This window comes from Phasianus colchicus, chromosome 2 (genome assembly GCF_987193195.1).
Source record: "Phasianus colchicus chromosome 2, bPhaCol1.hap1.1, whole genome shotgun sequence".
NCBI classification, from domain to species: domain Eukaryota; kingdom Metazoa; phylum Chordata; class Aves; order Galliformes; family Phasianidae; genus Phasianus; species Phasianus colchicus.
Genome location: NC_143437.1, coordinates 79,680,531 through 79,696,930, shown reverse-complemented (window position 1 = coordinate 79,696,930; position 16,400 = coordinate 79,680,531). Strand labels below are relative to the sequence as shown.

At 37.1% G+C, this 16,400-nt stretch overlaps 1 protein-coding gene across 2 annotated transcripts in view; it reads left to right on the top strand.

The window, feature by feature from the left end:
- The window catches only part of MEI4 (meiotic double-stranded break formation protein 4), a 91,185-nt gene that overhangs the window by 18,637 nt on the left and 56,148 nt on the right, over positions 1 to 16,400 (top strand). For both annotated transcript variants that reach the window (XM_090136108.1, XM_090136109.1), the window contains 2 exons: positions 2,559 to 2,807; positions 14,978 to 15,537. In XM_090136108.1, coding sequence (XP_089992234.1) covers positions 2,559 to 2,807; positions 14,978 to 15,537 — 809 coding nt within the window. The remainder of the gene's footprint in view (positions 1 to 2,558; positions 2,808 to 14,977; positions 15,538 to 16,400) is intronic.

Here is a 16,400-nt window from a genome sequence, read left to right as displayed (position 1 = left end):
AGCCCTATGAGGGTTTTTTGCACAAAAGTAATTCCCTTTTTCCAGAGTGAGAACTGCTACTGTACAAGTCTGTATAGAAATTTAAAGAGGAAAAAGCCTCTTTAAATTCAAATCTCATTGCTTAATTCTGTGTTGTGGGGATTAATGTGGATTGCTGTTAAGTGTTTTGATAACTGGGTTTTAAAGCAAAGCTAGAATGGTTTATGTGATTTATTTATTTATTTACTACTCTGAATCACTGGATATTTCAACTACAAGGGCTGAAAACTTGGAATATTCAGAAAGAACTTGCTAATTTCTTGGACTTCTGGTAATGTAGACATCCTTTCAGTAGTGGATTTTCAGAGGATGTATGGATTTATTGATTTACTTTCATAATGAAGAGTATGGGCCAAGGAATATGAAGTGCAGGATCATAAAGCATCAGTGGTCAAACAGCCAACTGATTCTTTGTCGTATGAATAGAAATAAACAACATGATAGAAAAAAAGTATTGATGTTGATTTTTGTAATGATAAAAGTGTGTGGATAGTCATGAAGCACTTCAATTAAATACTGTTTCCTGCCCCATACCTTCTTGCAGCTTTCTTGAATGTAATTTGTGAAAAAATGCTTGTACTGACAAAATATATCACAAAGCAGAAAGTTAGTATTGCCTTTCTCTTCTATAAAAGCAGGTAAATCAGAAAGATTTTGCAAAGAGTTCCCCAGAGAACTCAAAATGAGAAAGCAGCAATAAAAATCCATTTGAAAGAAGAATTTCTGTCTGCCTTAATCTATAGCTCTGTTCTGCAGATAAACTTTGTAAGAATGGAACTTGATGTGTGTGTCGAGTGATGCCTGGGTGAAACTTATGTTTAAGACAATGAGAATCTGGGGAGTGTATTTCAAGTTCAAAGGCAGAGATCTTTGATCCTTAAAAGTTACTACGTACTCTTCTTTCTGTGTGATTCTAGGTATTTCATTTCATGCAGAGCTTTGATAGTACTCAATTACTGGCATGGTTCTGTGTTTGCAAAATACTTCCTTTGATGTATAAGGCAAAGAGCCTTACAGCAGTTTATTGTCCCACAGCAGTGTAGATTCTTTTTGGGGGAAGTAACTTATGCTTTTTCCATGGAATTCTTAATAAAGTTGTGTGAAACGGATTTCAAAAGGCAGAAATCATGCAAAAATATTGTTTATGTATTGAATGATATAGGTATATAATGGCATAGATAGTGTTGGTTAGTTTCTAAGATCTTGCTGTCTCATTAATCATTATCGGTACACTGATGCTTAGACTAATAGTTTTTGCATGGGTAGAGCAGAAATGTAACATTTCAAGTGGAGAACAATAATTCTGAGCATGATCCATCTGATCCATCTAGATGGAACCCTAGGAATTCTTATCATCTTACCCTTCGTGCTCATGTTTCAAGATGTGACTGGTGCGTATCTGAATGGGTGGCGTGCAAGGAATGTACAGGAATTCTTTGTGTGTTTCAGTAGCACTGGGAAGGTGGAAAAAAACCCAACAACTAAAAGGCATCTACTTTTCTAAATACCTCTGCTGGATAAATAAATACATAATATTAGGTGACTTACTGTCTAAAGTTGAGGGGGGAAATTATCAGTTTAGGGATATCAGATGATCTGGTGAAAGGATGGCATAAAATACCTCACTGAATTCTGTGCTGTTACTATTTCAGATACTCTATACAATTTATTGTAGTGCTTAATTTGTAGCTTCTTGGATAAAAAGATTTAAAAAATAGGATGATGGAGAATTTTTGTGTTAGGGCTAGGAGAAAAGCACAGGGAGGATTTTATTCAGTGGAAGTTTCTTTGCTGTTGCAAAGAACCTTACTGATATGTGAATTTGTATAAGTTATGTGTGAACATGTGAATTCCTGTTTTGAATGGAAAGGATTAACTTTACAGATCTTGATGGCAAGAATTGAAGAACAGACACCTTTACTCCAGCCTGAGTCTGCATTTTATTAGCAGTATCTCTGAAAAGACCTTTCTGCAAGTGTGAGACATGATGCAGACTTGAAACCAAAGCAGTATCAGGTATCCAAAACTGGAAGCAACTAATATCCTCAGGTGTTTGTTTTTCTTTTCAGATAATTGAGACTTCTTGATACCCTATCAAGAAATCATATGTGTTGGGTCTAAACTAATATAATCCCATTCTTCAGCCATAGGACTTTAGTGACTCTTAGGATTTTTAGAGTTTTCACTTCTGTTTTAGTTGAAATAACATTGCTATTTAATATGTTGCTAGTATAAGCCTATTTGAACTGTTTTCTTATTTCCATAATTGTTATCAAATTCTATGTTTATTGGTGTTAGTACTGAAGCACAGCTCATGTATGTTTTATTCTCACATTGTGGACAGCTATTTATATTTCTTCTGTTGTCCTAGATTGATTTTTGGATTGTGGTAGAAATAAAATAATTGGTCTCACTGTTAAATGGTTTTCAAAGCTAAGGAAAGTGTGTACAACTTGCTTTAATAAAATCATGGTGAAGATATTTTTTTTTTTCTTTTTTTTTTTTTTTGTATGCAATAGAAGTCAAAGGCAGAAGAGAAAATCAAATCTGGTATTTGAAAATATCAAAACTGGCACTGGCTTTTGCCATTATTCGCTCCAAACCAGCAGGAAAGAGCTGCAAAGAATACACTGAGCACCTTGCCAAAATTGTATCTGAACAAGATTTTGACTGGAAATCAAAAGTTAAAGCACTAGAAGCTGAAATTTTTCGATTACGTCAAGAGCTTCTTTTGAGCAAGATCTGTCAGAGAGTCTGCTTGGAAAATGGTGAGTTTCTGAAATCATTTCTGACAATCACCATGATGCAGTAGCAAGAAATAAAACAGCTTTTATGTTGCCTGCTCTGTTTCTTGTAATGTAGATACTAGAGTTCTAAGTTCTAAGTCATCTTTGTGGCTTTCCAGAAACGCTGAGGCTGTAGGACAGTTACATCAGCTGTGATGAGATTTAGCTTGAAAATTTAATACTTTGTCAGAACTTATATTTTAACGCTCAAAATCAATACATGTCCTATGGAATAATTCCAGAAAAATACAAATATTATTGTATGCGTGTTAATTCAAAATATTACTCTATAGTCTGCATGATACTAGTGTCTTGAAGACACTGTTGTTTTTTTTTTAAACTGCTTTAAACAAGCTTAAAATTAGAACATAGGCCTCATATGTTGAAAGCATGAATCCCTGATACGTATGACAAGGAAAGGTAGGACAGGCTGAGAACGATACGTATGCTCTCTCTGTTAATGTGAACAGACACTGGATTCTGTGAGTATTTTGTGGAATTGCAGCTCTCCAAGATCATCCAGTCCAACCAGTTTAATTATGATAAATGATATAATACTGTAAGTTTGACATTGTAGGATCCAGGGAAACCTTTAAGTAAGGAATATGATAATTAAAGACTATTTTAGATGTAAGGAAGGGTATCTAGCTAGTTGTTCTCAAAATTGTGGGTTTTTTGGTTTTTTTTTTTTGAAGTTATCTAATGGAAAACTTAATGAGGCCTTAATGACGAAGTGGGATTAAATGCACTCACAACAATTTTACTGATGACACTAAGCTAAATGGTTGATATAACAGAAGGAAGGGATGGCATCCAAGGGGACCTGGACAAGTCTGAGAAGTGGGTCCATGTGACCCTAATGAGATTCAGTAAGGCTAAGTGCAAGGTGTTGCACTCAGGCTGAGACAATCCCAGATGTGTACAGACAGACTGGGAGAAGAAATCATTAAGATCAGCCCTGTGGAGAAGGACTTAGAGGTTCTGGTGGATGAAAAGCTTGATGCAAGCCTGGAAGGCCAACAGTGTCCTTGCATCAAAAGAGATGGCCAGCAGGGCAAGGGAGAGGTGATAGTCCTGGTCCACTTTGCTTTTGTGAACACCTGCAGTATTACAGTGAGGTCTAGGATCTCCAGCACAAGATATGGAGCTGTTGGAGCAGATCTACAGGAAGGCCACAAAAATTATCATAGGGCTGGAGCATTTCTCCTAAGATTAAGGTCTGAGGGAGCTAGGCTTGCTCAGCTTGTAGAAGAGAAGGTTTTAGGGAGACGTCCTTGTGGACTTCTAGAACTTAAAGGGAACTTAGAAACGGAAGATTGATTGATTTATTTTTACATGGGCTAATAGTGATAGGATAAGAGGGAAGTTTTCTGCTAAAAGAGAGGAGAATTAGATTAGGTGTCAGAAGAACACTTTTATTTAGAGGATAGTGAAGCATTGACACAGGTTGCCCAGAAAAGCTGTGGATGCCCCATTCCTGGAGGTGTTCAAGGCCAGGTCGGATGGAGTCTCAGGCAGCCTGATCCATTTGTTGGCAACCCTGATGACAGATAGGGGTTTGGAACAAGATAATCTTTGAGGTCCTTCCTAAGCTGTTCTGTGGTACTGGAATGCTTTTATACTAAAACTGCTGTTTTTATTGCCTTGTGAGAATATTGAAAAGATTTCTAGATTATAAATATAACTGGGAAGAGCAATGTGTTAGACTTTACTTAGAGGTTTTGATGATTTACTTTTTTTATCACTAGACTTTCTCTCTAGAACAGTGATTTACTAACTATTCATATTTAGTTATTCTTTATATGCTTCTTTTCTGTAACTCATTCCAAACATGAATAGTAGTTGTGGTTATAAGATGGGAGATCAGCAGAACATGTCAGTAGACTACAGATTAAATCAGTTTGCACTGCTGATAAACCTTCTAGTTAGAAAATATTTTGACATTTTAAATATCTATAGTTGTTCACATCAGCCCCTCCTACCTCACATGCTGTCCAAGATGAGTAGGACATTCACATTTTTTCACAAGGGCTTTCCTTAACATTAAAAATTCCCAGTTCTTGGAGTCTAACTTTGATATGTTTGTCTTTTGTGGTGTTTCTTTTGACTGATTTGACTCTTCCCCATCTCCCCCGCCTCCCCCCAACCTTAATATGGCATGTAAAGTTTTCTGATAATGAAATTGAACCATCTGTTCTCTTGGAAGGAAGATAATCAGATATGTGACTGCTGAGTGAGCATTCATAGTTATGGTTACACTGGAGACATGCTCAGTCTCTTACTTTTGAAAAAGAAAGATCATGGATATCTGATGGGATATCAGTTGGGGAGTTCTATTCATTCTTCTGTTGGTCTAGTTGATAATTTGTATTAAGAGCAGAACACGTAAGACTAAAATTAAAGAAAGGTGATTGTAGGGGCAAAACCTACCTGAAATAAGGGACTCTGCACTACTGAAATCTTCTGCTCTGGAAAATAAAGTTCTCTGTTGCGCCTGTCTTGAGATTTTCAGGTTTTTGGATAGGAGCCAAAAGGTGTCTACTGCTGAGATAGGAAGGCACAAGGAGCTTGACTCCCTTTTAGAAAGAAAGTAGTATAAATGGGGTTCCATCCTGTTTGCCTGAAGGTTACTGTATAGACACCAAGTTTTCTACCTAATGTTGTACCAGAGAAGTTCTCCTTGGGGCTGAGAGTAGATGGGATTGTTCCTAGGGTCAGGTGTCTAGAGACACCATGGATTTTCTTCTGCCTCCATTCATTTCCACAGCCATATATTTGGGGTTGGCTTTCTGCCTAAAACAGTGCAACCTTTTAGAAGAATTCACATCCTCAGCTTTCCTTTGGCTCTCTTGAGTTCTGTTTAACAATTTTATTAATGCAAAAATAGCAGAGTTTCACAAAATGTGTCACTAGAAAAACTCGCACAGTGAGCGTCAGATACTGTTCATCTCCTGCTGCCAATTGAGAGCTAAAGAGTTTGTCTTTCAGCCAAGGTTCACCTTGCAGCTGAATCTTCCCCACACTGTGTTCTGAATAATAATAATAATAATAGTTTTTTCTAAGGCTTCAAGAATTATTAGAGATGGCCTATGGAATTTTATTTCCTTCATGTTAGAAACTTGTGAGCTCTTTGAAACTGTGATGGTTGTTTTCTTCATGTAAGTATAAACATGAAATGGATGTTCAAGCACGTGAAGAGGAAAACAAAAAATAACTACTTTTAAAGCCGTATTATCTGAATTATTTTTATCCAACCTTGCTAGAGACCCTAAAAAGTGTATGTATCCTTGATGAAGGGAAGAAACATGGTTTACTTAACTAATTTGTTTTTCAGTATGAGTTGTTACATTTTAATGTGTTGTTTATGAATTTGCTGTAGTATACATTCACTCACTCTGTCTGGAAACTCTTACTTGACTTCATGTGCAGTTTCTTTCTGAATGCAAGGACTTTGGTATCCCTTTCATATGGTGGTACTTTGTATGTCAGCTATCCAAGAAGCAAATCTTTTTGTAGAGAGTGTGACAGACTGGACTAATGGAACATCAGGCAGTCCAACAAGAAGTGCTAAGTCCTGCACTTTGGGCGAAACAACTCCAGGCACCTGGACATGCTGGGAGCCATCCAGCTGAAAAGCAGCCTGGCAGAGAAGGACCTGGGTTTCCTGGTGAACTCCAAATTGAACATGAGCCAGCAATAAGCCCTTTCTGCAAGAAAGTTAATAGTATCCTGGGCTACATTACGCAAAGTATTGACAGGGAAGTGATTCTTCCTCTCTGTTTAGTACTGCTGATGCTGTACCTTGAGTGCTCAGTCCAGCTCTGGGCACTGCAGTACAAGAGGGACATAGGCAGGAGTGAGTCCAGCAGAAGGCCACCAGGATGATGAAGGAACCAGTGTGCTCAGTCCAGCTCTGGGCACTGCAGTACAAGAGGGACATAGGCAGGAGTGAGTCCAGCAGAAGGCCACCAGGATGATGAAGGAACCAGTGTGTTTCACCTATAAGGAGAGGCTGAGAGAGCTGGGGTTGCTCAGCCTCGAGGAGACTCAGAGGGGATGTCATCAGTGTATAGAAACATCTGAAAGGAGAGTGTAAAGAGAACAAAGTCAGGCTGTTTTCAGTGGTGCTCAGTGCTAGGTCAAAAGATAATGGATATAAACTGGAATAAAGGAGATTCCTTCTGAACATGTCTTAGTTTTCAACTGGGTTGGAATTTGGGGGGATTTTTTGGTTTTTTTTTTTTTTTTGTCAGAATGTCTGGTATGATGCTATGTTTTAGTTCCAGAAGAAAAACAGTGTTGATAACACACATGCACACATGTAGATATAGTTATAACAATTATCCTTTTCCCTAGGCTAGAAAATAAATAGTTTGATCTCAACTCATGAGTTCTACTTTGCTTTTTTTTTTTTCCCTCAATTATCTCCCACAGGGAAGCTGGGGGAAGTGAGTGAACAACTGTGTGGTGCTTAGCTTCCTGTTGAGTTAAACCACAATACAAGGAAGCACTTCTGTGCTGTGCTGGTGATGGAGTGCTGGCACAGGTTGCCCAGAATATTTGTGGGGTCTCCTGCTTGGAGATGTCCAAAAGTCACATTGACAGAGTCCTGGGGTAAGAAGCCAAGAGTGTTGGATCAGTTGACCTCCCGAATTTTCTTCCAATCTTGTGATTCTTTATAGTTGTTTATTTTTCACCTTTCCAGTATTGTCGTTACAGCTATGCCTATTGCTTTAAAAGAAAAAAAAGTTTATTGCCTTTCATTTGATTCAGATTGGAATTTGATGTAGAGGAGGAGGCACTACTGAAGAATGAGAACAAAACATTTGAACATACTGTTGCCTCTTTGCTTTGAAGCTGTATGAAAAGACAAAAGGTCTTACAAAGTATTGATTGATTTATTCACAGGCTGAAGCACCTGTCATCTAAAGCAAAATTCCTTAACCATGATCAATTCATCAAAACAACAATCGTATTGTTTCTTGGCAGCCTCTGCTGAAGAGATCTGGAGAAGCTTGCAGCTGTTACTGCAACTCAGGAAGGCATTATGGAATACTCAGCCCTTTTTTGCCCAGCAGATATTTGGGGAATGACAATTTAGAGGAGATAGATATGTTGCTTTGATTGTTTTAGGCTGATAGGCGTGACAGGTTCCAAATTAGTTATCTGGGATATTTTAGCAAAACTTGTACTGTGCATGTCTTCTGTTTTGCTTATCTTCACCATCAATCTGGGTTTATATTATTCCCTTTTTGTGCAGGGGGCAGAAATATACTGAACTGGTTGCTTCTCTAATAAAAATTAATAATCAGGGTTTTTTTCTGCTATTTTTTGATATTATTTTACTCATCCTTTCTTGTATCATTTACAGCAGGTCTTCGTCTCCCCTCCTGTGTTTATAGCTTCAATAGTAGCATGTAGTTGCCAGCACATCCTTCTGTGGTGTCCCTGTGTGAGAAGGTAGAAGCTGAATTCTGATTCACTGTATGTGAGTAACATGACTGGATTTTTTTTTCAGCTGTGTCTTGAGGCTGCATTTGACTTTTCAGGATTTTGTCCCCTGAATTCTGCTTACTGTGCCAAGACTTCTGCAGCAGCTTTTACCTCTTTAAGGAATAAGAAATAGGGACAAAAAACATTTTGTATCCCTTGTTTTAACTTCTTAACTTAGTGTGTTTCTTGAGGTATTTAGCTGTACCTGTGGAAAAAGGAAGCAGTTTTCTTTGTAGATTAGTATGAACGAAGATGCTTCAATCTATTTTCTTCTTACTGTGAGTTAACACTTTCTGCAAAAGCAGAAGCATATAGAATTAGAACAAGCCAGATCTGAAATAAAACTGGTAAACTTTACAGAACTCCATGTAAGTATACTTGTTTTGAGACAGAGTTCAGCTGTATCTTCCCTTTCCGTTTCCCCGTAAGTCATGGGTTGAGTATTTCTTGCCCAGCAGATAGCGACAGAACTTCTGGGTGCTCAACGTAAAGCCCCAGCCTTTCCTCTCGAAGTAGAGGAGGGAGTCAGAAGTCCTGCTGTTTCGAGTAGAGAGAGGGCTAGCCAGTGAAAATATTTTCTGAATAATTTGATACAAACTTCAGAAAAGGAGAAACTTCACTGTGACTTAAATAGGACCTTGTGGTGTTTCCCTTCCTGCTTACATTAACAAGAACAGTGGGAGAACATAATTGATAATTTTTTTTTTGCTTCCCCCTCTACTTCTCCTCCCCCATTCTTTCTAGAGAGGAGACAATTAGGTGAATTCGGAAAGGTCAGACCAAAACATTTGCAGATTTCTTAGTGAATATATCTGCAATCTTGGAAAGAAATGTTGTTCTTTAGTGGAGCATCTTTGGCTTCTTTCTTTCTCTATATACTACTTCTAATGTGAGAAGATTTCTTGTTGGGCTGAAGTCAATGTTTAGTTTGTTGCTATGGAAAAAAGATATGTTTACTTCTGTCTCATGTTTAGGGTATGAAGAGATTTATTTTTTTCCTCCCTCCCCAGTGACAAAGGTGGCCTGCTGTCCATACAGATCCATAACGGGAGCCCAGTCTACCTAAGCACCATGTCAGCACTTTCTCTAATGCGGACGGTACTGCAGTAATGAACAGTCACTTGACATCAGTGTACTCTCGTGCTTTTACCAGCAGTACTAATGCAAGTGGGCAGCATTGCAAATTGTGTATTACAACCATAAGAGTATTTTGTTTTTTTAAGGAGGGGAGTAGGACAATAAAAACAGATATGAGGTGACAACATTGGGGTTAAAATGTGTTTAGTGTAGAATATGGCTTTTGGAATAAGATGATGAGATAAATCTGTTCTCTGTAATAGTAGTGACACAGTGAGGAACTTAAGGAAAGCTGAGGCCTTTTCAAGATAATTAAATAAGTGAATTTGCAATCTGGAAAAAGCACCAGCTGGAGCATAATCATTCACTGAAATTTCAGAGTACAGCTCCTTCCATGTATTGCAGGTCTGTTTGGGTTGTAGAATTTTCTCTTTGAAAGCTGTCTGTCTAGTCAGGTAGAATTGCTACAGCTGTCCTAAACACATACTTGGAGCAATGGGATTCAATGAGCATCCTTTTCCTTCCAAGTTTCTGTATAACAAAATCCTTTAGAAGTGAAAACAACCCAACTATCCCAGCAAGACAAAGAGTTTGTGGTTATCATGTACATTTCTTGTATTTGTCAAGTTCCTGATAACATGCACGGGAATTTTCAGGGCTGAGGCTCACGCAAGCGAGTGGGATTAATAATTTCTTTCTTTTGGTAAACAGAATAATAATACTGGGAAAAGCAGAATGCATATAATAAAAACTAGAATAAAAGTGTTGCCAAGGCAATTGGGATTCTCTTGCTTGTAAGTCTACTACAGAGAGCTAAGAATAAGTTAGATTGTTCTCATGATTTCTGCGTGCGCTGGCTGATACTTGTCACTTTGAGCAGCTGAGTTTGTTTGAAGATGCAAGCTATTTTTAATAAGACCTTATATTGTACTTGCAGTTCAGACAGGTAGTCTTCATGGGTAACGCGAAGCATGTCAACCTAAAATATCTTAGCTTTTAACAGAAGAGTTTTCTTTTCCAAGCTGGTATAAAATCCACAGAAATGTGTAAGTGTTGAATGCAGGTCTTCTAAAAATTTTTCCTTAGAAGAATCCCGGAAACTTATTTTTACTATTATTTCAAACTATTCAAATAATAATAGCTTGAATATGTGAGAGATCTGGAGAAAATTTGCTTTGATACATACAGAATTACACCTTGGTTCCAGATCAGGACAGTTTGACAGCTTTTTTTTTTTTCCTCAAACAGCTTTATTAATAATGAAAACAGCGAAACAGAAACAGGCTTTAACAAAAAGCCTATGAAGAAAATTAAAACTGTTCGTGTATGTGAGGAGAAGAGAACAAACTTGATTCACCACTCATGGAAAGTGCACCTATAACAGATCCATCAGTGAAAGTTAAATGGAAAATAAGAGTGCTGAAAAATCCGAAAGTGGGGAGTTGAAAGAAATACAAATCATTTCATATATTTCATCTCCATTTAGAAGTTACTGTCTGAACACTTAAGAAGCAGAATGCAGTATCACCAAAGGGTTTCTAAGGTTCTGAAAATTACCATTAGTCTCATTTTATTTTTTTTTTAAGTGAACTGTGCACATCGTTTCAAGCAAGCTTTGTGTTAATCTATGTGCACTCACAAGAAAGAGAATAAAGACAATGCCAAATGCTTGAAACTGCACTATTTTTTCACTATGCAGATTTCCAGTGGTCTTTTCTCTTTGTTTTTCTTACATCTGCCACCTTCAAGCCTGTCCTTTGAGAGAGCATCTTCCACCCCCATCCTTTTATTACAAATGCTGCCTTTGTTATTGGGCAGGAAGAACTATGAACGTTCCTTTGTCTCTTCTGATCTCTGAGAATCCTTATGACTGCACTGCTGGCTGCAAGCTCTCTGGCAACAAATGGTTTTCCTGTACAGATTAAGCAACTGATTACTCTTTTTTGTCCATGAACTCAGTCTTGGTGTCTGTGTTAAGGTAACTATTCAGAAATGACAGAATTTGTTTCAGGGGTAAGGTGGACTTGGTGTTGAGAGAACTCTTCTTTCTCAAGAGTAGCTGAAAACTTCACCTTCTCTGACTATAAGACGCACTCCCATTATAAAAGCCACTGTGCCCTGTGGTTCAGCAGCAGCATGTGCATCTGAGTTATGTTTCACAGGGTTCCTTCAACCTTACTTACGTACTGCTCACTGTGTAGAAGTCGCATTCTTGTGATTTGCGGAATCAAACTCTATAACCCAGAGTTAGGTTATAAAGCAGGTATGTTTTATTCAGCATTTGGCGCCAAGCTGGGTGCAAGGGGGATAGCTCCTCCAAACTTGCACACCGTAAGGAAGAAGCTTGGTACAGATATAGGCCGAACGAATACACAATCAGTGGAATTTAAATGCATATTCATTACATTCCTGATGTATCAACATATGGTCCGCCATGAGCAGTGGGGGTCTCCTTTGCATGGGAGAAGACCCATTGTCTCTGACAGAAGTAATCCTATCCTGACCCATTCCTTGTATCAACAGTTTCCAGATGCCCTTTTCTTATCTGGCCACACATCCTGCTTACCTACATTCCTAAACAAGAGTTAATCCTTATTTTGTCCTTTCCTTACTCACTTGTTCCTCGAATAACTGCTGATTTTCAGGCCAGATGGTTTCCACAGTGGTGGATATGTGTAGAAGGGTGCCAATTCTTCAGCCTTTGCACCCCAAGGCTTTTCTTGTGTCAGCACCTTGCTTTATCTGGTGATACCAACTGTGGCCTTCAGCTCAGGATCTTAATTTGCAGAAGAGCTGAAGTCCTAAATGGGAATAGGGAGTCTAAATATTTCATTGATATGATGTGACATTTTTAAGGAGACTATAAAATTATTCATGAACAAATATTTCATTACGTATATAAAAGCACTGTAAAATTTTGTGATTAGTGTATAATGCTCAGTATTTTTTATTTCTTCAGTATTTTTATAGTCACATTTTCTTGAAATTGCCCCTGAAAGATTGTTGTTACTGTGAAACAGGCTTAATATTGTTCTTTTTTTTAATACCTAATAACTACATGGTGTGAGCATCAAGACTATTTTCACATTTAAATGATAGGTAAGTAGAAAGTGATTAGTTTTCCTCCTTTCAAGAAATAAATGATGTTTAGACATTTTGAGGGAAATAATGAATCTCATTTCCTGTTGGGTGATTTATTTATTTATTTTAAATATAGCTTCTCATTGCTCTCCATGTGACTGGAAAAAATAAATCACGGAACATTTTTTAAAGCGTTTTCTGTATTAATGGAACTGGAAATGTGTTGCTACTGGGGGCTTACTGTAACACTTTTCTGAAAGCTGATCGTGACAGAGAAGTTTTCTGTTTCAGTGAGTAGGAACTGAGACAGATAAGCAATATTTGTCTCCTGCTGGTTGGAATATTTTGTTGTATACGCTACGTCTTTGGTTTTGAGATGGTTTTGTTTGGTTCTTACACATATTTATGCATTGTTATTTTCTTCTCATTATACTTCTTCCTCTTTTCTTTCACATTATTTTTTTTTTCCTTTCATATAATTAAAAAAAACCCAAACATATTTTTTCATATACTTCTGTGCTTTGCTTTTTCGGACTCCTGGAGTTATGTCCCCATAAGTAGTTTCCACGTTATCCCATGGGACTAAGGACTGAACAAAATACTCATTAGCAATACTCATAAGGAGTAGATGGGTTCTCTAGAAGAGCTTCTTAGCAGCAGGAAAAAGAATTTTCAAGTTGTTTTTTTTCTGGAGTATCTTTTGCTTAAAGCAATAGGGAGAGAAGACATGAAAGACCGATACCTGTTTTTGTTACTCAGACTTTTGTTTGCTTGCTTGCTGAGTTTGATCTGGAAACTCTGTTAATAATATCTAAAATGCTAGGCTCTGCTTCTTCGGTCTTCTGGAAATGTCTGTTGATTTCTCTACAGTTAGGCCTGTCATTGTGAGTCAGTTGGTGCCAATCCTGTTCAGTTTTGACTTTGTCTGAATTTTAAAGAGGCATGAAGCTAAAATAAATTTATAAAAAAAGGTTTGTGTTAGGTATGGGGAAGAATTTCTGTACTCTGAAGATGGTTGGACATGGAAGTGGCTTTGTAGTGAGGTGCTTGCTGTCCCAGACCTGTCAGTGTTCAGGAGACATCTGGATAAGCTCTCAGTAACAAGCTGTACCTAATCAAAAATGATTAGCCGTGAAGTGGTCAGGTGGTTGGACTCAATGATCTTCGTTCCCTGAAAAAAAAACCTGAAATTTTCTACCAATCAAAAGCAGTGCTACTGAGATTGAAACTCAGTACCAGAGTATGTTTTTAGTGACTGAAGTTATGGTCAGGATTCAATTTGAAACTATATTTAATTAAGTCTTTAGAAACGTTTAAACAATATTTTTTTTCAGCAGTACAGAATATCGTAGACTGCTGTCATTTGATGCTTTCAATATTAAAAATGCTTATTAATTTGTCATGGATGCTTTGAAACGTGTCATGTGGTACGGTGTTTATTATGTTTATTTGCCATTTATATATTTTTAATTCATTTGGGAATGCAGACTCAGAAGTGTACATTATCGCTTGTGGAAAATGTAAACAGTTTCAAATTGAGTGGACTTTGTGTGACTCTGCTCTGGTAAATGGGGCACAGCAAGAGCTTGAGCAAACAGAGCTCTAGTTTTGTCTTGTAGCACTGAGATGATCAAGTGTGTTGTTCTTCCACTTCACTGCTCTAATGTCTCTTGCACGTTTTAACAGTAATCTGTTGCCACAGGCTGGATGTAGCACAGTGAGAGCCTCTTGTCATCTGTCCCTATGCCCCGAGGTACCAAATTGCATGCATCTAAGACGAAATAAAATGGTAGAGATTGTACATTGCTGTATGGAAAATAATTTCTTAGCAGTGCAAATGTAATAAATGCCATCTGAAATACAGTTTGTGTGTTTTTGAAGAAGATAGTGTAAAATAGAGTTGAGATTTCTGTGTATTTTTCTTTGTTAAATAATAATAAGTTCAAGCATAATGTTCTGTTCAACTTTGACTGTTAGAATTCCTTACCTGGCCTAGTGCAAAAGGTGGGTAAAGGAGAAAATATTATTTAATACAGTTACCGTAATAAGTCCTTTCTATTTTTTTTTTTTTTTAAACATCCTGAATTAATGAGAATAAAAGCAGTGAAATTTGTTTCGGAAGGCAGAAATTTACATGCATTTCTTTTCCTGGGAATCAGTGGTGGTATAGATACCTGTCTGCTTAAATTTTCTATGTGATGTCTGCTTCGGTTATCCCTATGAATACTTTGAACCATTAGAAATCTCAAACTCAAAATTGTTATACTACTGTCTGCATAAAATATCCCGTTCACAAATGTGTTACTTCCTAATAGTTTTGACTTGAAAAACATCACCTTCCACAGCAGCTAAATGTCAGTTGTGAGTAGTTCTTGGGCAGCAAGCACATATGATGTGATTTTTGCATGGAAGCAAAAGGAAGACAGAAATGGGGCCTACTTTTTTAATACATATAAATGTTTTAACTACACATAAATGTAACTTTCACATTTGTATTTCAGGAAAGCCAGGTGCCTCTGCTGAAACTCTTCTGGATGAGGAACATATAAATCCAGTGAATTATTCAAGCCAGTTACAGGACTCTGGATGTGATGTGTCTAATGACTATGCATTTGAGTCTTTAGGAATAGCTTCTGATTTCCAAGACCTTGAGCATACTGTCGACACATCTAAACACTGGTTGGAAATAGTTCCCCCACTGAATCTTTGCTGTTCTAGCAAGGAGGAATCTTTGACTGTCCCAGTACAGTTTTTTCAAAATCTGCTTGAAATAAGAAAACTGTCAGAAGGAGGAATGCTGCAAGCAGACTTCACAAAGCTTGAGAATGATTCTTTCACTATATGCAATTCATTGTCTCAGCTGCTTGATGGGCTAACTGTTTTTTACAACAGTCCTAAATTTCCAGTTTCAAGTTTTCTTACTGAGGCAGTTTGTGTTTTGATCAGATTAGTAACTGACACTAAATTATCTAATCATGTTCTGATGAAGTGTTTCGGGAAGCTTGAAGAATTTATGAAAAATCTAATTCAGATTATTTTAAGAAACAGCAATGTCAATAGGGTAAGTTTTAAACATCTTCCTTCTTTTCTATACTACTTAAGTATTATGTAATACTCTTCTGGCTTTATACTTTTAACATTTTGAAGAATACTTCTTATGAGTTGTTGTTGTGGCTGTTTTTAGTTGGTTTTTTTTTTTTTTTTTTTTTTTTTGTGGTGTGGACAGTAAATGTTGCAAAGCAGTTGAAAAATTTCTGCTTATGCATGCAGATTCTTCTGATCTACTCCCAAGTATTGGACTTTTAAACTGTTAAGAAGGCACATTAAAAGAAATTGGTAGAAGAAAAGAGACAAAAGTAGGTTGTTTGTCTTGCTGAGGGTATAACATAGATACTCAGAAAATAACAATCATATAATTTTTATTATTATTCTTTTGAATGCATCTAGATAAAATGTTATTTTACTTCAGTTCACATCTGTAACTCTCTAGACATTTGCAGAGTTGGGTTTTAAAAGTAAATCAGCAAATGAGTAAAGAATACAGGAGTGGCACATCCGTGGCACATAAAGCAAATAGGATTAAGCTGCATTTTATCTGTATTCATTTTTCATTGTTCTGTGCATCTCCTTTTAGTTTCTTCTTCTGGCCAAAAATCCCTAGCTTTTCTTCACAGAACTTCTCTTGTATTAGTTTCATTGTCTGTCTTAACATTTTTTCTTTTTACTTTGACTTTTAGAATAACTTTAAACAGATGTGCTGGAATTGTTTGAACGTAAAACATCTCACTGTATTGTCTACATAAACATACCTACACTCTCATGATAATAAATGTAGTTTGTATTCATGGAACCTGAAGAATGCTGACTGGATCTTAGGTGTCTGTTGTAGGATGAGCTCTCAAGTTGCCTTGAGCAAAATGAGAG